At 37.7% G+C, this 26,205-nt stretch overlaps 1 protein-coding gene across 2 annotated transcripts in view; it reads right to left on the bottom strand.

Moving 5' to 3' along the window:
• Positions 1-298: 298 nt before the first annotated feature.
• Positions 299-26,205, bottom strand: part of SLC26A4 (solute carrier family 26 member 4) — a 401,657-nt gene continuing 375,750 nt past the window's right edge. For both annotated transcript variants that reach the window (XM_044088553.1, XM_044088554.1), the window contains exons 20-21: positions 16,578-16,658; positions 299-3,102 (exon numbers count right to left, since the gene is read on the bottom strand). In XM_044088553.1, the coding sequence (XP_043944488.1) occupies positions 3,079-3,102; positions 16,578-16,658 (105 nt within the window). In that variant the 3' untranslated portion in view covers positions 299-3,078. The remainder of the gene's footprint in view (positions 3,103-16,577; positions 16,659-26,205) is intronic.

Raw genomic sequence — 26,205 nt, 5'->3', positions numbered from 1 at the left:
ACTATTCATTTGATTTCTTAGTATATATTTGTTCCCATCAATAAAAAGTTAAAGGTTAACAATTCTTAAAACACACACACATTATTTTATTCCTGCAGTATGGGTGGCATCAAATGAAAAGCACCACTGTAGTAATAAATCTGCATATACTGGGCCATTTATGCATGCAGTACATCACACAAAATGTCACTGCTGAACTACTTTTTAGAATGGGACATCTCAAGCAAGGAACACAGTTATACAACAAGCTTATTTAAAATGACAAAATGCAACTTTTTACAAAAATTTTTTTTTATAATGCTGAATATTTAAGAAGCCATATTTATCCACAGCTGTTAACTTTAATTCAATTGGGGTTCATTTTCTTGGGTAATCTTCAGTCATACTGGTCCTTATATTCTGCTGGTGATTGTCACTATAAGTCCCTTATTTTTTATTGATCAATAGTTTATTGATATAGATGCAGTGAATGGGGTCACAATTTAAAAAAATAGTTGAATCATGGTGTTTAGAAACTTATTTGAATCATTTAAAGAACTATCAAAAATTAAAAATTTGGAACCTTTTATGGAGACTCACTTTGTATATATGTTAATATGCCAGTGTGTACCATGCACACCCAAATGATTAATGGTAGCCCTATAAAATGAACAGTCATGTTTGGATAGCACAGCCAGTATGACTCGTTAATGATGAATGATGCTGCTACTATTGTAGCCACAAGCATTTGACAACTAAAACATTATGATCAGTGGTAGGAAAAAGTACTGGAGGAGATATACTACCACTACACTCCTAAGAAACATCAGATTAGTCTGTTAAAAGAGGATAAAGGCACTTATAGCACAGGGATAGAAAAGATACTAATATTAAAAAAAATGAGCTTTGTGAACATGAAAGGACCAGGGGGGTCATAACCTCTGCAGTAGCAACTCCTTCTATCACTTTGTTGAGGAACCTGGGAATTGGATAGGTTCATAAAGCTGATGGGTAAATGTGGGTAGATGTGTGGGAATGGCTCAACAAAAAAATTCTTAGAATCCACAGGACCTTAGGGAATCTTATTCTAAGGTGTCCCCACAAAGGTGCACACACCCTTATTTATTTTTATTTTTTATTTTAGGAAGACATGAATGCAGATAAACTATTAATAAATCATCACAGTACTATCATAAGGTTCACTGCTGCCTGTATAAAGTTTGCATTATCTATTTGTGTTTGACCAGGATTACAATGGGTAATCTAATGTCTTCCCAAACACTTGCTGGTTTACTGTCTACTCTAACTGTCTACATAGATTAAATTTGTCATTATAATCTGATTCATGGCTGAAGAAGCTCTATAAAAATCAGTTTGTGTACTAAATTAATGAATTAGTACACAAATTATTAATAGCATCAACACTTTTTTGGCTGCTTTAGATTTACTGATTGTAGTGCATAATTGCATAATTATGTCCCTCTCTCAAATCTGCAGATTTCTGCCTAACATCACTTAAACTTAGTGTATACTATAAATTAATTTTTTGGAATGTAGTAATCATAATAATAAAAACATAACATACAGCTACAGTGTAATTCCACTGAATTGCTTCAATGGCACATTACTAGTTTTTTCTACTTTAACGTCTAATGATTAAAGTGAGCAAATCAGAAGCATTCTTTTCTATGTTTCATCTCACTAAATGCTAGCACTTATTGTAGTAATGAGATAAACTTAACACTCTATAATCCTTTGGTTAACTATGTCACCCATCTATGTTGTCTTACAGTACCTCAGCAGCTATAAAATATTATATAATAACAATTCAGTAATAAAAAAGTTATGACAAGTTTAAAATATAAGTCCATCATGAGGTATTAGGTACTCCAGAATGAGAATTGTTCAGATGTTATCCACTTGTTATTGGGTTTATTCACTCAACTGGCAACACCGGACAAGATGCAGACAAAACCTATGATAACCACATACCACGATGCCTTATTAGTCACTGTTGTTAGTACTAAATGCATGTGTATACTAAAAATGCTCATGGGAACTTTCTAGAAAATGTAAAAATCAGACAATGATGAAAAGTGAACAAGTAAATAAAGATAATCTAAAATTGCCTGATATGCAATCATTTTCAACAAGTGCACGTGCAGTTAGTTAATATAAACAAAACAAATGGCTGCATCCCCTGTTCCTATTATAGATCAGAGACTTTCAAAAAGTGCCTGCTGTTTCATTATCCACATACACATGGGAAGAAACAAATAATGTTAATATTTACAGACTCTGCATTGCCCAGCTACTGTAGAGATCTAACATGACAAAATATTGATACCACAGTTTACACAGCATCCTTTTTCATGTAAAAGATACAGTTTAAGGTAGATAGGAGACTTAAAAGTGATATTTCACATAAAGGACAATATTCAGAAGAAGAACAATTCTTTAAGTGGTAGAATGAATGGCATTCGTTTATCTACTTCTGTAATTACATTGCATCAGACACAAAAACATTTTTTCAGGAAATAAAATGCCTGGGTAGTACCATATGAGATTTTAAAAGTCATCAATAGCACTATTTCCATAAGTGATTTAATTATTTTTGCAACAAAATGTATTGATTCTTGATAAAAACATAAATTATTTTTTGTCATACAGTTTGGTTCAATGAACCCAAATAGTCATGGAGGTTTTGAAACACAGGTTGCTACAGATAGAGTAAGTGATCCCTTACTATAGAGGCAGTGGTAAAACAAAGAGCACTGCACCATCTAGAACAAGAAGTAAAGGAAGAAAATATAGAGAAGTGCAAACATATTCAAAGGTCATGTTTTCTTATTTCTTTTTGCCCATGGCCATGTAACAACATACTACTTACTGTACATATGCCTCTTTGGTGTGTTCTTGTATATTGCATTGTTAAACATATTTTAAAATGATTAAATATCTTTCTCTGTATATGTCATGTTCTTAGATATTCCTATGTCAAAAATGCATTGTTAAAATTCTTTAAAATGATTAAATATCCTTCTCTATATATCACAGGTTCATAGATATTCCTCTGTCAGAAATCTTTCCAGTTTTTATTTATGATGCAAGACGACGGAGAGCCTGTGAAGAAAGCAAAAGTAAAATGTCCAGAATTACTGCCAGAAGCACTACTTGAATAACTCTAAAACCACAAACACAAGACTTATAAGTAAATATCAGAACAATATCATTATTAATAATGTTGTCTCTATAAGTTTGAATGACACTGGTTATATTCCGATGTTCTGTTATTAAAACAGTTGTTTACTATTTGTTTAATATTTTTTAGTACATTTTCATTAGACATAGTACATAGGTTCATGGATGTTTACTAGGCTAACGACCACAAGGGTCTTTTTAAGTCTAGCTATGCACCCCAAATCTCTGACAAGTTCTGAAACCATTGATATGTGTAAGCATGGGCCTGGCAAATGAAACATTTACAGGTTACCTCTGTCTATTAGAGACACAGATGCCAAACCCAGGATGACTGTCCGGTTTCCCATCCAATTGTCCAAGTTGCACTTGAATTGGGTTGGGGAGGAACTCTACTTCACATGGATGGGGAGCCTGTTCCATAGACGGGGTAGTCTCTGAGATACATACCTATCACTCCAGCAGGTCCTATTTATATCACAGGCAAGGTTTAAGTCTTTAGACCGGGTAATTCTGGTGCTGTTTGTTTTGTGGATATGCAGGAGGTCCATCAGAGTGGGGTCTGACAATGCCCTGTATGCCAGGCATAGATCTCCCCTTAAAAGTCTGTAGGAGAAAGAATAAAGGGATAGGGCCTTGAGGAGGTCTGCATAGGACATATTCCTTATGCCGTATATTCTTTTAGTGAGGAACCTCTGTGGATGTTCCAATTGTTGGATATGCCTAGTTAGATATATACAAAGGGGGCATTGTACTTGATAGGTCTGATGAATGTCAAATACAGTGGAACAATAACTTCCTTGGACTTAGATGCCATACCTTTGTTTATAAGTTGCGCAACATAGAATGATTTCCTCATCACTGTAGACACGTGATGATCAAAGGCTAGATTGCTACCTACGTGTGTTCCTAAGTCCCTGACTACTGGGTTAACTCTAAGGGATGTGTTGTCAATATGATAGTTCCCAGGGATGGATGACTTCCCAAATTATACTATTATGCATTTCTTGTCATTTAGTTTTAGTCCATGACTGTGACACCAGTTGTTTGCCTGTGCCAGCCCCTCCTGGAGAACATTTGTGTCATTGTGAGATTCAATGACAGCTCCTAATTTGCAATCATCTGCAAATTTAGTCAGCCAGAGACCACTGATATTGGCCTTGACTTCTGAGAACTAAATGCCAAAAAGAAGGGTCCAAGGACTGATCCCTGAGGGACTCCATTTGTGACTGGCCTCTTTGTAGAGGTGGACTCCCCAATTCTAACTTCCTGGGTCCTGTCTGTGAGTCAGTTGGCTATCCATCAGGTGACATATGAGTTTGTACCTAACCAAATGGGGTATTGTGTCAAATGCCTTGGCCAGGTCAAGGTAGGCAGTGTGAATGACTTTGCCCTCATTTATTGCTTTGGTGACCTTCTGGAGGAACTCCACCAGGTTGAGTAGGCATAATCTGCCTTTGACAAAACCAAGCTGGGTTGGGTCCAGTGTCTGGAGGTTTACTATATCTCTACATTAGTACATTTTATAGTATTACATATTATGATTTGCGACATATGGCAAAAGGTAAGATCTGCTCTTCATAATGTGTTCCCTTCTGCAGGTTATACCTCAGTGACACTTGCATAGTGTTCATAACTACCAAATTAATGACAATACTCTGAAAAAATCCTTGGTTCCACCATGGCTTACACCAGACAAAATTAAAAGCAAAATTTAATCTTCTATAAAACTTGAGTAAAAACAAACGTAGTGAAGCACATAAATCTTCTGATAAGTGCTTTCGGCTTACTAGCCTTCATCAGATCATATGTGTCCAATGTGCTCCTCTCTGCTTTATGGTTAATACCATAGTTTTCAGCCATCATGGTGATAGAAGAACCTTAGAGAACTTGTGTAAATCTCACAATATCAGTCCTGAACTGCTTTTATTAACTCACCATAGAGGATAAGCAGAAGACAATGTAGGGGGGCCCAGTCAACACCCTCATGCTCAGCATGTGCAGTGCACAGCATTTCAAAAATATGAATATTAAAAACTTGCAAGGCCATAAATGAAGTAGTAAATATATTCACACATTCTTATTTCTGTCAAGCAAACTGAACATATGGGTTAATGGATACCTTTACTTAAAAATGTCTCAGAGAAGGAAACCCGCTCTGACACCTAAATCTCTAATAATGAAACATATAAAAGTCTCTGATAACCTGCTATTCACTGCCTTTATAAATGGACTAATGTTAGATAATCTCAGGCTGGTAGACTGTATTGTTAACCTGCTTCTGTGTATAGTACAAACCTTATTAGTACTGCTGAATGGTTTAGCACTAATGTGATAAGAGTGAATGAAGCCAGAACATTGCCAGAGTTCTTTGGTTATGCAAGAAGCTCTCTGTGCCTGGCAAATATGGCATATTACAAAACCAAGTAGCAAAAATTGAAAATGGTACAGTCTTCAAATACCTGGCTTAATCAAAGTTTTTTTTTATTACCACATATAGGCAGCTGCTGACTGAAAATATGCTGGAAAATAACCCCCCCTTCCTTTTTCTAGAAACAAGGTCAGGGTTGAGTAAAGGTATATTTTTGCCATACCTGGAATATATTTCACCACTAATGAAAATCTGATCTCTAAAGGAAAGACCATACATTAGCATATATATGCAACAACTCACTGTAGGGAAAATTTGTCATAGGTCTAAAATGCTACCTCCCTAAAGTACATAAGATTAAGATGTTCTTAATGTACGTCCTTAAGCTATTCCACAGATGAAATATGCTTTCCTTGTTCCTTGCGTATGTAGGCCGTCAGTTGCATGGATATACTAGGTACTATGAGTTATACAGTTCCCATTTTTTGACAATAATTCCCCTAACTTAATTTTAAGTATAGTACACACCATATTTATTTACTGCTCTTTCAGTCTTGGACAGGATTACAGTACCCTTGGCCGTGTAACAGAATCATATAATCTTCCAAGAGAATTTGATCTGACCTGAAAACTCAAGAAGTGTGATGCTTGTCACAAAAGGAAATACGGTCAGTCTCGCAATCTGAAATTTTGTAAATAATTATGTCATTTGTGAATATTAATATGATATATATATAGAAGTGTGACAGAATGAGATACTGCCAGCTCAGCTATCTGGAATTTTGTAAGTGGTTGTGTGTCATTTGTGAATAGCAACATGATTTATATGCTTGTGTTACAAATTTATTAGAACTGCAAGTAATGTGTGTATCAAACTGCTGGTACAGGAGTGTGTGTGTTGAACAGGGTTTGCACAGTACTGAGCTTCAAAGATGTATCCACAGTGTACCCTACTGGAACGTAGAAGATTAACTTGCAGAAGTTAAGAATGCTTGTCACTTTATAGCTGGGCCATAAACAAAAGATGTTAACTGTCAGTTTCAGTGCAGTAGCATACACAATGTCTAGAACTAGAAGTTTTTTGTATTGTCTTGAAAGAGAAGTAATTACTAGACTTGAGATGTGGAAGTGTTTTATTGCTTTATGACTTCCAACAGCTGCACAGCTCTGAGCAAAAGCCATAAGCGCATAAAAAATACTTGCAATGCAAAGTGCATCTGATTGGTAAAATGAAAGAGAAAATGGCCCTGATTGGATATGATTCTGATTGGAGAGTGGCGCTGACAGAGCCTGATGAATGGTTAGAATTTCTTTGTTTTTTCATTGGAGGATGGTAAACATAGGAAAAGCCTTTGTCTATGTATTTTCGCAGGGAGATGCTAAATGCTACAATGGGGATTTAGCTAGGAAACAAAAGTCAGATGACAAAAGTGATGTCATGCTGCAAGTATCCCAGCAGCAATATTTAAAATATTAATTTAAGAACTCCCTCAGAGAGAGAGAAACAGTGCATTCTGTATTTGCCTTTGACCTGACAACAACATCAGCTAGAATATCCATTTACCACACTTGCCTTACTGTAAGTAAGTTAACTAGGGTACAGTAATTTCTCTTAGATTCAGTTAGGAATATAGTGAAGTATAGCTTAGATGTTTTCTGTGTTTATCTAAGACTGTCCTGCAATGTTGTTTTAAATATTTCCTGTGATTTTGAACTCTGATATCACTGTACATCCATATTTAGTGTTCCCTTGTTCTTTTATTATTTATTATTAAATACATTTAAACCTTTCAATTGTGGCTGGTCTGTCTAGAGATATTTAAGCTCTGAGAGTACTTGCATATATGTTGGTGACATTGTGCAGGCCACTCCTAATAGCATTGCTCTTGATCAAACTTCCACTTGGATTAATAGTAACATTACACAGTATGATTGGACACCCTTTGCTAAGGGCCTTAAAGTGGCTGATAAACAGTTGGCTAGTGGCAGTGATAACTACCTTATAGTCTGAGCAAAAGGAACATAGTTAGGAAACCAGTGCCAGTCTTTCCCAGTGTGTGTGTGTGTGTGTGTGTGTGTGTGTGTGTGTGTGTGTGTGTGTGTGTGTGTGTGTGTGTGTGTGTGTGTGTGTGTGTGTGTGTGTGTGTGTGTGTGTGTGTGTGTGTTTATGACTAAATCAAATCTAAAAGAGTGTGTGTGTCAGCTACTTGGGCAGGGACAACAAGTACTGGTGGAACAGAGAGGATGCTGGAGGCCTTGTCTTGGCCACCCAGCTGAGATCTTAACTCTAAACTGTGCCTGTGGGGAGTCTTACTGGGGATCTGTAGAAAGAGGGACAAACCACCCCAGACTGACTGTGGTCTCTGTGTGCTTTTAAGGGAAATTGCACTTTACTGTGTGTGTACTTGTCATCCTCCCAGTGTGTAAGTCCCCAGCTGTTGCCAGTGGTGAGGATTGAGCTCATTGATTACTTGGCCAATGCTGGGGCATCACAATGCTAACCAACTTATGTGAATAGTTGAATGAATGTATAAGGAATGCCATAAGGGGCCTGCATCAAAAGTACCTTAATATATGTTATTGTCAAAGTCTGATGTTTGTACACATTCATGCACTCATTCTGTATTTAATTACATACCATTGTGGCACAAGCAGTTTAGCACACTGTACTGTAACATCATGGTAGCTGCTATATTCCCATTGATCTTATGTATCACACCTTGGCCAATAATACCATATTTTAAGAAAGTTGCTGTATACATGACTTTTTGAATCTGTTTTTGTAAAGCAGTATTCCCTCTGGTTTGTTTGATTTCTCACTATGTTGGTTTTCTAATCTCACGACAGGAATATACCCCATTCCTAAGTCAGGGTACAATTAGAGTTTGTGAAATTAGTATTGTTTCAGTCTTTGATGTTAGCTAAGAGTGGTCTTTTCAGCACCTGTAATGTGCCCAGAATTACCTTCTTCTGTAATTCATACAGTATTACATGTACTGGTAGCATATTTAAGTACAATTGTAATTTTTTTTAAGACCTTTTGTTTCTACTAATATTGGAACTATCTGGATATATTTATTCCACATTGCTCTCATTTCTGCTTGCAAATACTAGTATTTTATAAATTTATGTCTCTGTATCTAAGACCCTGTAAACACTGGATGTAGCAATTTCAATGATCAATGCTACTTTTGTATTTGTATGTGTGTATGTGCTACTATAGCTGGTTTTCTCGCATCAGTTTTTTTACCTGTTGGTAATGGGTGATCCCGTGTGATATAAACTTCATCACTCTCTATAGTGTTTTTCTATTCCGCGGTGGTACGGCGGTAGCATTGTTACCTCACAGCAAGAGGTTCTCCCGTTCAATTCTTGGCTTGGCTTGGGAGTGCCTTCTGTGTGGAGTCTGCATGTCCTCCCCTCGGTTGGGTAGCGTTCAAAAGACATGCTTGCGTAAATGGACGTGCCTTCGTTAAAGGTTGGGTGCCGAGCTGGCACCTCGTCATTTTGTAAAAATCTGTTGCCAATCATTAGTGGACCGGAGTTCCACTGTGGTGACCCCTTACCGGGAAAAAGCTAAAAGTCAAACAACAACAACAACTCTCTATAGTGCTTTTCTAATGCTTCTCAGCTACTTCCATATTATAGTGTTTGCGCAATCCCCAGTGTAACCTTCTTTCCACATTATTGTGCTTTTCATTATATGGAGAATTAGTTTCATACAGGGATTTCAACACCCTGCATCCACTACTCTGCACCCCTCAAAATATGTCAATTCTACAACCATTGTCTCAGAGAAACAGAGGAGATGTAGGAAGATCTATGCTAGAGTTGAGTAACTTTTTCTGTCAGAAGACAGTTATGTTTGACACTCATGGTTTAACAAAAGTGGATTCTTGTGAAATATCATTCTACATTATACTACCACATAAAGTGCTATAATATGTTATATTTTTGTGTGATATTTTATTAGCTCAGGCTGTGAATGCATATAGACATTTATAGCTATTACACCTATCTAGGCAACAAAACAAAGTTCTTATTGCATTTGTTTCACCAGTCCCATAGCTAAGTCAGCCAACAGCCTTGGCAGTCCCATGGCTGGTGCCCACTCAAAGCACTCCTTCTTACAGTTTCTAACACACTAAGATACTAAATACATTTGCTTAAAAAGTCATAATATTACCAGCGGCTTTTAAAATGAATCCTAGTAGTGCACTCACTTTCCATCAGTAACTGCTGAGCTTGTCCCTAAAAGTTTGTGCCTAGGGCAACAGCTCCCTTCATCTCAGCTCAGTTACACCTCTGTGCTTAATCTCAGAAAGAGGCAGTAAACCTGTCTAGTCAGGCCTTTAGGGGCAAAGTTTTATTTCCCCTCCACCCATTTCTTTCCTCCATATCCCTTCTCCACCTGTCCCATATGACTGCCTCCATGAATTCCTTTTCCACAGCCCATTTGGTAGTCCATTCCTAGAGCCCACCACTGTCTTATTGAAGAACTATTTTTTTCAAATACAGGAAGCAAATGGTCTGGTCTCTCACTCTGCTTCCTGAGCTTTCTCCCCTCCTCTTCTTCCTGTCCCTTTCACTACTCACGATGTAGTATTTGCCTTCCTACTGTGCTCTTCTGTCTCTTTTGGTCTGCAGTTATAAACCCTCTAGCTATTCTAGTGTCTAGTCATATAATATTCCTGCAGATCATAAACATTTCTTGAGGTCCCCTTTGGATTTTGTACAGTAACATGATGTATCCTTGCTTACAAGGTCTCCAGAATTACAAACAGTACTCAAGAAGTAGTCTGACTAGGACCAAGTATAGCAGGAACATTGCCATGTTAAAATCAAGGTAAAACACCTTTACCAGAACTTCTTGTCAACTTCTCCTGTAATCCAGTCATAAAACAGGATTAGGTTTGTCTGATACATTCCTCTGAATATCAAGCCATTTGCTCATTGGTCCAAAAATTGTTGTCTTCGAGGAAAGCAACAAGTCTTTCCTTCAAATTCTTCCTAGGACTCTTTCTTTGTCTTTTTCCTGTGACTGCTATCAGGCTAATAGGCATTTCATTCTGTGTATTTTTTCTTGTCTCCCCTCCTTATGCACTTATTCTGGGTTTTGACCCTGCCCAATATCCTGCCCTGCTATATTCCCGGCATCAGGCACTTTCACAGTGGTCAGTGATGTAAATGGGCTATCAAAATCTCTGTCAGTGAATCTGCAACACACCGATCAGATTTCTGATAATCATGGGAGCTATGCCATCTTATCCTCTCTAAGGAATGACAGTAGGCAAAACTGAGCACAGCCTTTGTAAACAAATATATGACCATAATTACAATATTAGTAAGAAAAATGAGAATAATGCCCTAGTCAAATGCTCCACAACTTGTCGGTTTTACAGTAAATTTAAGTTTGCTATCCTGGAACAAATTAAACCTAATCCCCCTCTGGGGGGGGGAGGGGTGACATGAAGGCTTGTTTAGAAAATCAAGAATTGAGGTGGCAACTTAGGTTGCAAGCCACAAGTTTTCCTGGTATTAATGATTACACTTCCATTCAGCCTGTATCGGTGACAAGATCAGCACAATTTTAGCATTCTTAATCAAGTTCACATTTTTATCTGGTTTTATTATTTTTTATTTTTTTTAATTCTAATTTATTCTATTTTTAGCATGCTACTTCTTTGATATGGTATTTTTAGTGTGTGTGTGCATGTCTTTAAATAATTGGATCTTAATTAATCAATTTAGGGCATTGATGAGTTTCTATAAGGGTTTCATTGGTGTTTTGTGGTATTCTGATGAAGTCATGTTTGTGCAATGACGAAAGGGCTCAATAAACATATTTGGTTCAACTTAATTTAGTGGATCTTTTGGAGCCTGGCTCACAGCATTACTGTTTTTACAGTTCTGAGTTGCCTTTGTAACACTTTACCGTTTTATGTTCTGTTAAAGACAGTTTCATCTAAACGTACTTCCTCTCTATTCTTGTGTATGTCAACTGATTTATAGTACCTTCTTTACTTCCATAGCATCACAAACCATCCTCTTGCTTTTCTTTATAAAGACTGAAGTAAGTATTTATTCAATACATCTGCTTTTTTTCATTCTTCCATAATGTCCCTCCCATCTATGTTCAGGTTGTCCAGGATTCCCCCACTTCCTTCTTTCTACCACATAAACACGTTATTTTCCCCCTCTTAACACTTGTTGCTTAATCCCTTTCAGCTTATATTTTTGCTCCCTCCACTTCCTTTGTTTTCCCACTGTCTGCTTTCTTGTACTGTATCTCCTCCACATCTCCATTCCCTTCCTTCCATCTCTTGTATGTAATGTATTTTATGCTAATCATTACCTTCACCGTTTTGTGCATATTGTCCATCCCCTCTTTTTCAATTTTTGTCTTTTCTTCAAATCCTTGCTCAGAACCATGAGTATCCCTGACCCATTCAGGTAGGTTGTTTACTGTCTAAATATGCTCCATTCCCCTATTGTAATATTTGATTCTCCCCACCCATGATATAGGCCATAGGTTCACAGGCAAATACTAGGCTACTAGTCTGCAGACTGTTAAAAGCCTAAACAATAACCAGAGGTTAGAATCAAACTCTGGACCTTATATCTGTGAAGTTAAAACCAACACCATTATGCCAACCCTCTCCCTCTGTATAACAGAATTCTGCAAGATTCCTCATTTGCAATACCATTTTTATGGTAACCTATATGTAATAAAAAAATATTTGTTTTAGTAACTCTTTCATAGCCTGGAGGAAAGCTCTCCTAAAATGCAATATCATCTTTGTTTTGTGTTTTTAACCGTCATCTACCCACTCTAAACCAGAGACTTGGTCATTCCTGAATAATAACACCTTCAACTGGATATCTGTGACTCACTGTAGCTTGGATAGGACCATATCCAGAAATGTATCTTTTATGGTACGGTCCTGCACCACTTATCTGAACCCCTCATGTCCCATTACCTCAGTTAATTCTTGTTCCCTCTACATCCTGCAGCTTTGAATTTCCTACTCTGCCACTGTCCGCTATAGATCCCCATGACTATAGCCCTGTTCATATTACTCACTTTTTATTCTCTCATTGAGTCTCTAAATCATCCTAACTTGATCTATTGCATTGAACCTCTGGCATCCCCCATCTTAAATTCTGGGGCAATTACTCTACATTCTGGCCCTGCCCTCTCCCTTGTCCACTTCATGGAGTGTGTTTCTCCTTCTCTTTGACTTAGGTTCATAGGTGTGTACGAGGCTAATGGCCTGAAGCCTTTACAAGCCTAGCCCATAGGATTACCCTGGCATCATGCCACCCCACCTTAGTTCCCAGTGCCTCTATCAAGTAGAGATACTGCAGTGATCCCCAGGTGAATTTCCTATTTCCCATCTACTCATCAAGATTTCTCTTGAAGAGGGCCAGTGAGGTGTTCTGTTTGACATGTATGGGAAGTCTATTCCATAGCATGGGCAGTCTCTGGGTTATGAACCTGTCCCTCCAGCTTGTTCTGTTGATTGTGGTAATGAAGTTGAGGTCTCTGGAGCATGTGGTGTGGAGGGATTGAGATTTCTTTAGCTGTAGCATTTCTAACAGAGCTGGGTCAGGCATGGCTTAGTAAGTCAAGCAGAGATCACCTCTAAGTAGGTGATATGAGACAGAGAATAGTTGGAGTTTTTTGAGTCTGTCCATATAGAACAAGTGTTTAAGGCCTAGTATTCTCTTTGTGAGGTAATTTTGCAGCCTCTCCAGTTGTTGCAGGTGTCTAGTGAGGTACATGCCAAATGGGGCATTGTACTCGATGACTGGCCTAATGAGGGACAAGTAGAGGGAGACAATGACCTCTTTCTTCCTGGATGCAAAACCCTTAGTTTGAGATGTGCCACATAGAAGGACTTTCTGACCACAGTGGCAATGTGGTGGTCAAAAGAGATGTTTCTGTAAGCCTGTGTTCCCAGATCTCTTATAATGCCTTCTGTGTTCAGTGGGCTACCATCGATGTGGTAATTCATGGGAACCAGATTTTTCCCAAAGGGGATGATGACACATTTTTTGGCATTGAGCTTAAGACCATAGTTCTGACACCAGTCGTTGGTCTCAGTGAGGTCTTTCTGTAGGATGTCAACATCACTTGGGGAGTTAATAATAGCTCCCAACTTGCAATCATCTGCAAACCTTGTCAGCCAAAGTCCCTTCATGTTGGCCTGGACTTCAGAGAAGTAGATACCAAACAGGAGAGGATCCAGGACCGAACCCTGTGGGACTCCACTCGTGACTGGTCGGCAGTCTGACTTGGAGTCAGCTACTTTCACACTGTGGGTTCTATCTGTGAGCCAGTTTGCAACCCACCTAGTGATATAGGGGTTTTTCTATGATTCTTTAGTGGGGAATGTTATCAAAAGCTTTGGCCAGATCAAGGTAGGCTGTAGGAACCGCCATCATCCACAGCTCTGGTGACTGACTCAGAGAAGTTAACCAGGTTGAGCAGGTGTGATCTACCCTTCACAAAACCAAACTGTGTGGGATCCAGAGTTTGTAGATTCCCTATATCCTTCTTTATTAGGCCCATGATGATGCATTCCATAGCTTTCCATATCAGACTTGTCAGGCTAATGGGGCAAAAGTTCCCAGGGTCTGTAGTTGCTCCTCCTTTGTGGAGAGGGATGACTGTAGCAGTGCGCCATTCGGTAGGGACAAAGCCTGAGGTGAGGTTGTGATTGAACAGGACACACAGGTGTGATGCCAGTTCACTCTGTAGATCATGTAGAACACAGCCAGAGATATTGTCAGATCCCATAGAAGCTGTATTCTTGGCCTTGGACAGTGCTATTTTAATCTCTACAGCAGTAATACTGCATGCCTGGCAATACTGGTATTGTCATTGGTCCTTTGGTGGGGGATAGAGGGGTAAATTTGGCACTGAATCTGTCAGCCAGTATATTGGCAATATCTGTTTGCTTGGTATAGGAGGTACCATTGTGCAGTAGCTCAGAGCAAATCTGGGTATTGCCGTGGAGATTCTTTACATAACTATAGAAGGCCTTGTGGTTGTCTTTACTATCTGCTGCAATTCTATTTTCATAGCTAGCTTTAGAGGATTTGATGAGGGATCTCAACTTTTTGTTGAGGCTGATAAGGGCGTCTTTCCCGTCTTGGGACTTCATTATTCCGCATTAGTTTCCTCTTTCTGTTGTAGAGTTTGTTTATGGCAGGGAACCACCAGATTGGCTTCCTTTATTTGGAGGAGAGCATCTTGGTTCTATTGGGTATGGTGAGATCCATGCATTTGTGTACGTGTTCGCACAGTACATTGGTGTATGGTTCGGCAGTCATGCAACTATTCTCCATTTGCATGGGTGCTGTGAAGTTAGCCACCTCTGCTTTTAGGAGTCCCTTATGCAGGTAACTGCTTTACATCCATCCCTCACTTCTTTTTCATTTCTGAACAATATATACCCAGGGACCTACCTATCCCATTTCTCTTGTCACAGGTCCCATGATTCTGTGATACCAGCAATGTCCATTTTCCCTTCCCTCCATTTATCACGGCTTGCAATTCTGCATCTTCCTAGCCAGGCTCCTTACATTAAATTACAGTAATATGTAACTGTCTTCCTTTGTTTTATCCTCCACTATGTTATGAGTGTCTTTTTCATTCTATCTGCTACCCAAGTACCTAACCACCCTCTGCAACTATGACATCCCATCCCCTTCCATTTTAATTTAAAGATGTAATCATTAAGGTGTACCTTTCCACTTCAGCTTTGAGTGCCAGTGTTCCTTCAGTTCTAAGACAGAGGCTGTCCCTGACACAGAGCTGGTACCCCTTCCAGGTATCCTCCATTGTCCTAACTCATATCAAGTCCTGTCATCCAATATGGTAGCCAGTTATTACATTCCTGAATCCTTTCCATCTATAGCACAGGTAACATTTCTAAGAATGCTGCCTGCAACTCCGTATTCACTGCCCCGGTCCTGTTTGCTATAACCATAACTGTCTTCTCTAACAGGTCATGGATGCCTACACACACCACAGCAAGTATCAAATTCCCCCCTTTAGTGACTACCTTTGCCACTCATGCAATGTGATACTATGTTTAAGATTCACAACTGAATTCAGTGTAATCTTGTCTAGCATAGGCATCCTACCCAGAATGTTTATCCTCTTAAGTAGCTTAGTCTCCAGTCCCCAAACACCATATCTCACTCATTCCTAGCCCCTATCCTTAGAGCAACTTTCTCCTTCCAGTTATACTGTGCGGGCATCTTTACTGTCTGTACTGGCCCCTGGGCACAGTCTGTAAGTTATCGGATTCCTTTCTCATACTCCCTGCACTCTTTCTACAACCCCTTTTCACTGTTCTTCCTTTCACCCTTAGTCCCTTCTATCTGTCTGAGTGTCCTTCCCTGCCCAGTTCCCTCATGTTGTCCATGTGATGTTGATTCCCGCATAGTTACCTCTGGCAGTGCCTTATCTTCAGCACTTTTCTCTACTGTATGCATCTGTCCTTCCAGCTTAGCTCTGTTCTGCATGTTCTCACTTTTATGGCACCATCTTCATCATTGTGCGTTTGCCTTACGACATGTTACACACTTTGCTCATGCTTCTCTTACAACCTCTGGCCATGTCATCTCATCCTCTTTTTTCCTCCCCATACTCTCTACTGCCACCTGGATAACTCCCCTCCAATCTCAGTCTGCCCTAAATCGATGGGGTTGGGAGAGTGGCCTAATGGTTAAGGTGTTTGCCTTACAAACACAAGCTGCAGGGTTTGAGTCTCGCAAGGGATAATTGGCTAGGCTTAAATGGCTCACAAGGGCAGTTAGCTTAGTATGAACCTATGAACCTTTGTCATCTTACTAGCCAATCATCTACTGTCTATGACTGTTTTACAACAGGAATGCAGATAGTCACTCACTCTGTCTTTCCTAAGATCGGATTATTATGAAAATTCCATTAAAGAAGAGAGTATTGAATGTATGTAATATATTTAGGTATGCAGGTAAAAATGATGTAAAGTACCTCATCCTGAGCATCAAGTCTGTCCTCCAGATCATCTTCAGGAATTTCATATTCACCCTTACTTTCTTGCAAAAGTGAAATCTGCATATGAAAAAAGAGAAATATCAGTAACCAGTACCTTCTAAATACCAAAGTTAGTCAGGCTTCACAGTAGATTATGGCATGTACTAGAAATCAAGTCATATGTGATTTGTTTACTGCTATATCAGTGCTTTGTCACATACAGAAATGCTATGCATCCTATAATCCTAGCTCTTTGTCTAAATCATCTTTATTTATAATGACTGACAGCAATGCCTTTAATCACCAAGCATGAGAAAAACTACCCATATGTTGCTGAATTAATTAAAAAATATATAAATGCTTTGATTCTTAATGCCAACCCTAGGGACTCATACAGGTAAAAAAAAATCATTTAATTCTACTTCGTCAGCAGCAGCAGACTCCCACACTGACCTGGCTGTACTTAGCCTTCCTTTATACACACCAAGCAAGCTGCTGTAAACACTTGAATGGAGTCTACAGAAATTGATGTGAAATTGGACAGGGTTTATAATGAACTGTTAAACATGAATGCCTGTTTCGAAGATCATATCAGTAAAAATAATAGTAGATTGTTATAGGCTGAACAGGCATTGTCTGCTCAGTCAAACATTGTTGAAACTATATCAGGCTCAGTGGACCAGAAAAACAGGATAGTGGCCTTAAAAACGAAGAGTGAAAAGATGGAGAGAAGAAGAGAGAATTATACAACAGGAAGATATGGCTAAAAGAAAAAAAAAACATTGATTTTTACAAGAGTCCCTGGAAAAGTCAAAGGGGTGGCTGTGATGTCTATATTAGAGAAGCCCTCTCCAAATAGACTGATTCCCCAACAGACAATCTCAAGTCAGAGATAATACAGAGATTTTACTCCAGGAGGCCAAACTGCTGGGAGGTTATTCAGATTCACCCTCGCAATATTTGAAACATTAAATAAAGTTTTCTTATTGTTGTGGCAGACAGTGAAGCAAATGAAAACTGCAAAGTGAAGAACATTTGTCAATAAATTATTATTAACTATTGACCGGCCTCTACAAAAACAAAGAGATCCATTTTCCAGGTAACAAAAATCTGCAGAGCCAAAGGAATAAGGTGCAAACTTCTTCATACTGCATATTTTACTATTTTCTACACAGAGGGTGCTAAAACATTTGGGATCAGCCTATGCAGAGCAGATTTTATTTCTACTTGTTATAGTTCTCAGTGATCACTGTGTATGCTGTGATTATAGCTGCTTTGTTAATTCAAAATAAGTGTATTCTAAACTTTGTAAGATTGAAATAGAGGGGGAATACTTTGTGTTTTGTTATATGGCATACAATTATTGGATAGAAATTTGGGGGCATCCCTTAGAGGCAAGAAATTTCATTACACAATCACATATACACACTTTTCTTAAAATGCTGATGTGCTCAGAGACCTATTTAAGTAAAGGTATTAGAGGTTTTTTTTTTTGTTTGTATGTAAGGTTAAGCTGCAAGTGGTTACCCTCCAGCTGTTGCATTCAGATCAAAAGAACATATCACGTTAGTTAGACTTGGTTTTAGAAGAAGGTACCAGTCTTATTACAGAGGGACCAAGCAAAAAGGGAAACCATTTACTATTAACAACAAATTATTCAGTAATAAATGAAGAGGACTTTTATGACATTGAGTGTAGATATTTGGTATTTAGATAGTTCTAGTTACATGAAGATGGTTAAATGAAGAGGACTTTTATGACCTTGGGGGTAGCTATTTAGTATTTGGAAAGTACTGGTTACAGGTACAATTTAGACTAAATATTTATGTTCCTTTGGGTATAAATCTGATAACTCTGAAAAAATTATTGGGAGAGATAATGGCTCTCCTACAGGGAGGGTTACTAATAATAGGGGACAGGAATCTAATCAATTTAAATCCAATTCCCAGACTAAAAGCAATAAGAAGTGAAATGCGTATTAAGAAGATTACTTAAATCTTCTGGCCTTATTTAAATGGAGTCCATGTGCATATGGATTATGGGGACTATACTTTTTAATTGCACAGACATCAATCCTGGTCAAGAACAGGTAGGCTATAAATCTTCAGAAACATGCACATATTGATAAGTATTATAGGATGTATCCTCTGGGGAGTTCTGACCATATTTCACAGGTACTGCAGTTATCATGACTTTCAGTCAGGAAAAAACACTGGAGATTTCCAGACCATTTATTAAAATCTGAACAGCTTGATTGATAGTGTAAAGGGAGGTTAAATGAGTTGTTGGAAGATTTTTAGTCACTAGACTTATATGATAAGCACTGACTGGATAAGTTAAAAGGCAGATATTTGGTAATTCTAATGCTAAATGAGAAAATGATAAGAAAGGGTATTTTAAAGGAATAAAATGTGTTACAAATTACGCAGTGGTCAAGAATCTTTAAATATAGAAACAGCAAGGTTAAGGAAAGAGACTAAGAAGAAATTTCTTAGACATTTGCTTTGGATAGCAGAGTTTACAAAGGCTGCTCTGAGAGCAATGTATTTTGGCAGTTTGTCTCACTTAACAGAATCTCTTAGCATTAAGATTAAGGCAGAAAAAGGTAGTGGTAAGGATGAAGAATAATACTACATGCAAGAAAATATTACAGTTATTAGCAAATCATTAATATAAGATTATTTGTGGAGAATAGAAGATCCCCAGAGCATGATATTAAAACTGAGTAATATTTGAATAGTATACAGCTGTCTAGATTGCATTCATTTTAGCATTTAATTGCTATGCCCTATTACCCAGGAAGAAATCAGACAAAAGCTGCACTATAAAGTGAATGGAAAAGCACCAGGAGGCAATGGAATTATAGCAGAACATTTGGAAGAGGGGACACCAGTCATTTTACAGGTTTTGCAACAGCACCAAATCCTGTGACATTGGAGAGAAATGATAATATTAGTCATATTAAAAGAAGGTAAAGATACTTTGCTGCTGTCTTCTTACAGAATAATATCTCTCCTTGGATCTACTTCATTTGCCCTAACTTCAGATTGACTGACACCCATTTGCCTGACCCCATTTGACCGAAATTTCATTTAACCAAAATTTAATTTGACCGACACTTCATCTGACCGACAAGTATTATTGGCAAGTAAATGGGATGTGCCCCCTTCCTCACTGTAGTACAACCCTGGAGTTAGAATATATAGTTGGGGGGGTGTGGGGGGCACAGCCCCCCACAATGGGGGTGTGGGGGGCAAAGCCCCCCACTTACTTTTGTTTTACTAAGCAATATTAAAGTAAAACTAAACAATATAATATAAAATTAAGTGGGGGTGCCCCCCACACCCCCCAACTATATATTCTAACTCCAGAGTCACACTACAGTGGGGAAGGGGGCATATCCCATTTACTTGCCAATAATACTTGTTGGTCAAATGAAGAGTCGGTCAAATGAAATTTAGGTCATTTGGTGTCGGGCAAATGGGTGTTGGTCAATTGAAACTTACGGCAAATGAAGTAGACCCCTCTCCTTAGTTATGATTTAAAGTATTTGTAGGGATTTTAATTACAAGAGTAGCAACAAATCTGTTTAATTTAATTTATTTAGATCAATGTGTAGATTTGCAAAGAATGACAAACATCAGATAATGTGTAAAGAAATAGTTTCTTTCAGACAATCTAATGATAGGATTAGGCCCTTGAAGATATTGACCTGGATGCAGAAAAAGGTTTCAGAAGAGTTGTAGGCCTTATGAAACTATAAGTTTCCCAACAATCTTTGTGAACTTTTGCAAAATATTTATGATCAGTCCTCAGCTAGAGTAAAAGAGGCACCAGATTTGTCTGAGGCTTTTCATTTCAGAAGAGTACACACCAGAGTTATGATATGTCACCATTGCTTTTTATACATTACTTAGAGCTATTTATGACAAAAATGAGACACACACCCTTCCAAGCTGGAATGGTATGATAGTAGTAGACATTAGATAAAGCTCTCTATTTGGTGATAATATTTAACTAACTAGGAACATACCAATGCAGTTTGAGATGCTGAATGAGTTAAGGGGTATAAGCAATACATTTAATCAAGTAAACACAAGAATAAAGAAACACATGTTGTCCCTAATTTCAAGCTTGTACATGAGTTTCCACACTTCTGGAGGCATAGTATGATGAAATATACTCTGTATGGTTATGTTAAAAATATTTAAATCCACACATTCCTCCAGGAAACATTTGAGAGTTAAGAAATCACTTAATTAAAATGATTAAAATTAAATGTTTATTATAGACCAGTTTTTCTAATAAAACTATGGCTTCATCAGTATAATATAAAACCATCAACTCCCATAACTACTATAAATACATCAGTCACATGACAAGAAATTCAACCAATAATAAAGAAAAATTAACATTTCAATTAACTTCTTGAACAAAGAAAAAAATAATAGCAAAACATAAAAATGTACTAGGCTAAATAAATGACACATTACTTGAAAAGTAACACCATCATCATTCATATAAAATAGAGAAACTCATTTAATCCTGTTATAAATAATGCCCTTATATTATACAGTGGATAAACAAGTCTGTGTCTAATATAAACTCATGTGTTTGCATTAAAAACAAAGCCTCTAGCTTTTTAACATTATCAGGGAAGTACCTCAAGGTTCACAGATATGATGGCAAAAGTAGTTGAAGATCAACTAAGTATTCAGTCAGTCATGGGCCTATTGTAGCAATGGGTAGAAAATAAGATTGTGGAGTAAAAAAAATGCAAAGTTATGCACTTTGTGGCAGCAACTTGTATCCGTATGTTTTGATAAACAAATGTTCTCAGTCTGTACACACTTTAAACATCTTGGAGTCGTGGTAGATTACATTCAATATGTTTCATTACATGCACACATGGTAATTAGGAAATGTTTTTATTCCATCAAAATTATGTTATGTGCTATATCACTGGGACATGAAGCAATACTTATATTGTTGTACAGGTATTTTATAAGACCTCCTGATGGATGATGGTGCTAGAATGTGTTACTGGTACTGGAAAGGAAGCAAACAGCAATAGACCTGTCATGAGCAGCATAGTTAAACTAACAATTATTCTATGACTAATCAGTTAAGAATATTTCTACTTTAAAGGAAAGGAAAATATAGTAAGTCAGGATTTAATTGGGAAAGCTAGTTTTGATCATTCCTTGAGGCCAGTGATGATGATTTAGTGCTTGGCAGCTCTATTAGTCAATAACCTGGACTGCCTTTTTTATTTAAACTATGTTGAGAGGACACAAACTGAATGGATGTCTTGAGTTTCAAAGCACATCTTCAAGTTATATCATGATAATATGAGAGTGTGGGAATAGGCAAAATGTATCTGGCTAGCTGTTATCAAAGCCCATCTATGAATTTAGAAATACACCATGATTTCTTACTAAAATTAAATGATCAAATGGATACAAATATATAATATTTGTCAGTGATTTCACTGATGTATATACATACATCCACAACCCCTTTTTCCCCATTTTTGCCCATGGGGTCTGGGTGTCACCTCAACAATGACAATCATCTAGAGTCAAGGTTCACACCACCAGGTGACTAGCTCTGCCATGCGTATTCTTCTATGCTACACACCAACATGCATATTCACACTTAGAACCAATTTAGAGTGCCCAGCCCACCTATTGCATGTCTTTGGAATGTAGGAGGATACTGGAGCACCTGGAGGAAAACCATGTGATCACAGTGAGGACATGCAAACATGCAGACTCTGTGCCTAGGCTGAGAATCGATCCAGAGAATCTCTTGATGTGAGGCAACAACATTATGTGCTCTACCACTGTACCACACCACACACACACACACACACACACACACACACACACACACACACACATACACACACACACACACACACACACACACACACACATATATACATGTATATATATATATATATATATATATATATATATATATATATATATATATATATATATTTTTTTTTTTTATTTATTTATTTTTGTTTACTGATAATGAGCGCCATACACATAAAGAATAATACATTGTACAATCACAATTTTCACATTATGCCCAAATACTAATACATTATATGCACATAATAGTAATACATAAAACATTATACATTTGTACATAATAGTAGGACATAGTAATACAAAAGGCTCCTGAATACACTTAATATGTATTAGGAATAGTACATTGTAGGAGTGTTTAAACAGTGCTACAGTTTCAATAGTTAGAAGGTTCAACAGAAATTTAAGTGTAGCACTTGTTACGGTTGGGTTAACAGCTGGTAATTTAATCCTGTGGATAAATACTGGCATAGTCAAGAGTTAAGGAGGATTTGTTTTAATGTAGTTTTCCAGATGAATGGGTTTTCAGTGAGTCTAATAGGGAGCGGGATGATGTTCCAGCCCTTGGAGATGTGGCTGGAATACAGATTATCTCCAGCTATGTAGCTGAACTTTTGAACAATGAGGAGAAGTTTATTGCTAGAATGGAGTTACCAGTTTGGGGTGTACCTTTGTAGCAAAGAGCCAAGGGCAAAGCACCTTTCAGGGTGATGTATTACACTGTGTGCTACTTGTAGTTGAGAGCCAGTGAGATAGTGGGTAGCTCTAACCAACTGAGTGCTAAAAGCCTGGAGGGTGGTGAAAATTGGTGAGACATATAGGAGCGTGGGAAGAAGATTGGAGGAGGCAAAGGCTTTCTTTCTATTTTTACTGAGAAAGTGTTTAACTCTGCTTTTGGTGTTTTTTTTATTGCTTGTTGAATATTGTTATTGTCAGTAATGACACCTAGTACTTAACTGTTGGAGACTACTTCTATTACTGTAGTGTTAAAAGATGAGATTTTGAAGTTGTTTTGTTAGGGCTGAAAAGGAATAATTTTGTCTTCTTTGGATTCAGGATGAGATCAGATTTGGCCAGCCAAGTTTCGATGAAGGTGAAGGAGTTTTGAATGAGTTGTTGAAGCTAAATAGGATTCTGGGCTGAGTATATAAGAATAGAATCATCAGCATATTACATTAGATTGGCATATTTAGCAGTAGTATACAAATTGTTCATAAATATGTTGAACAAGAAGGACACAGGTATTGATCATTGGGGTACACCAACAGATACTGGTTGAAAGGTAGAATAGCTAGATTGCCATTTAAGAGTTTGTGATTTGTCTGACAGGTAGCTTCAGAACTAGGAGAGAGCGGGATGGGATAAACCTAAGGATTCCAGCCAAAATAGTAGACTGTCATGGGAGACTGCATCAAAGGATTTTGATAATTCTAGGAAAAGTGCAGATGCAATATTATTTTTGTTGCATTTTTGATTAATGGTGTTTATGAAGTTGAGTAATGCAGTATTAGTGGTGTGCTTTGGCCTGAAAATATTCTGCGTTTAAGAGAGAATAGATTATTTTCAAGGATATGCTTAAGTAGTTGAGTATGGTTGCATTTCTCTAGGATTTTAAATAAGGAGGATGCATGGCTATGGGCCTGTGGTTGGAGAATTCAGTGATGTTTCCTTCTTTGTGAAGAGGCGGGATACAAGATTTCTTTCAGAAGGAGTGAATGTAATGTTATTGTATAGATCTGTATATGAGAATAGAGACAGGATAGCCATGTCTTCAGCAGCAATTTTGAAATAGTTGCCAGGTAAGTTATCAATAGTTAAGATGGTAGGTTTAAGTTTGAGGAGGTATGTCTTTATGGTACAGGTGTAGACAGAGCTGAGGAATAAATGCACTGGAATTGTGGATGGGTTGAGAAGTAATTTGTAGTCTGTAATTGTTATTTTTACTGAGTAATAAATTTAAGGTGTTTTTAAAGTGGCAGTTGACTGGAGTGATATTTCTGTTTAGATCCATATTGAGACGCAGGTTGGGCTTTTGACATCTACCAGGGCTTAAGATTTTTTCTTTTTTTTAATACTGAATGCTTTGCAAGTCAAAGTAGTAATACATTTTTTGTCAATTTTTACTTTTTTTAAGATTACAGAGGAATCTAAAGTTCTGATGGACTTGTGATGTTCAGTTTTGTTGCCAGATTTTTCAGGCCTTATACATTTTGTGCATGAGAATTTCTGTATCAGAAGATATCCAGAGCACTGTGTTCTGCTTGACTCTCTTACTTCTAATTGCAGCCTGAGTGTTTAGTTCATTAAGGAAAGTTTTTTAAAGAGAAGAACAACATCATGCAGAGAAATGGATCTGAGAAGATTCTACCTGATTGACATGAATGTTCTGGCATTAAAGTTGGTTAAATTACGTATTTCAATAAAGTGATATTTTTTGGATATATGGTTAGTATGTCTAATTGCAAAGGTGAGAAGGTGATTGTTAAATGTGTCCAGTAAGGTTTCTGAGGATGATATTCTGTTTGGATTGGTGGTCAGTATCCAGTCCAGAAGAGATTGTTTATTATTGGGCTTATTGAACTTAGTTGTGGTCTGATTAATCTGAATGTAGTCAAACAGATTTAGTGATATGGTGGGGGAGTCAGTAGTGACTATGTTTGGGTCTATGTCTGGGTCCTCAAAAATGATTATTTCATAATGGATGTAAGGCAATGATACATACATTTTTCTGTGTACTTAGTCTGAGAAGGGAGATGAGGATTTCAGCATTCTTGAAAGCTGGTAGATTGTCAGGTTATAGAGAGAGTTCAAAGGTATTGGACACTATTATATCAATGCCTCCTCCCTTCTTTTCTATACGATTGAGTATATAGTTTCTGTAACCAGTGGAAGTCATTTTCACATCTTTGATTCCTGGTTGCAGTCAGGTTTCCGAGATGATGAAAATGTGTGGTGAGTGCATGTTCAGCTATAAATGCAGGGCAGTTATTTTGTTAGCAATATTTCAGATGTTATTATGGAGAAATCGGCCCTAAATGTTTAGTAGATGGACTGTGTGGGATGACAGATGGCAATGGAAAGTGTGGAGAGTCATTTGTGGTCAGTGCGGGTGGTCTAGGGCTGGGATAAATGTCATCACAGAGCTAGAATTTGATAGGCGAGAACCTGTAGACTAATAACTCCTTCAGTTTTAATGTTGTTTTAAAGAAAAGCCAAAGTGATTAGGGAGAGGTTTGTGAAAATGAGGGGAAGGAAGGTGGACAAAAAATGAGGAGTATTTAAGAATAATACATGATGTTAGAAACATTGTATATGACAGCAGAATGTATTTTGACCCCTTACCTAACTCTAACCCTAAATCTAACATACACACAATAACGCAGACTAGCACACATACATGTTCGTGTGTGTGTGTGTGTGTGTGTGTGTGTGTGTGTGTGTGTGTGTGTGTGTATATATATATATATATATATATATATATATATAGATATACATATACAAACACACATTTATGGGTTCTGTTGGTTTGGTCAACATCTGCTTAATCGACTGCATTAATCAACTAGTGACTTAGTCAACAAGTGTGTGAGATCAACAGTCTGTGGGTAGAGGAATATTCCATGGGGATTTTGCAATCTCACAGTTAGTACATGTAATTAGCAGGGGGTGTGGGGGGTACAGAGGGGGTTGCCAAGGTCCTTCAGTGATGTATGTATAGTAGGTAGTCAAAGCTTCAGTGTTCAACA

Source organism: Protopterus annectens, chromosome 11.part0 (genome assembly GCF_019279795.1).
Source record: "Protopterus annectens isolate FY-2018-M chromosome 11.part0, PAN1.0, whole genome shotgun sequence".
Classification (NCBI taxonomy): domain Eukaryota; kingdom Metazoa; phylum Chordata; order Ceratodontiformes; family Protopteridae; genus Protopterus; species Protopterus annectens.
This window is presented reverse-complemented; position numbering and strand designations above follow the sequence as displayed.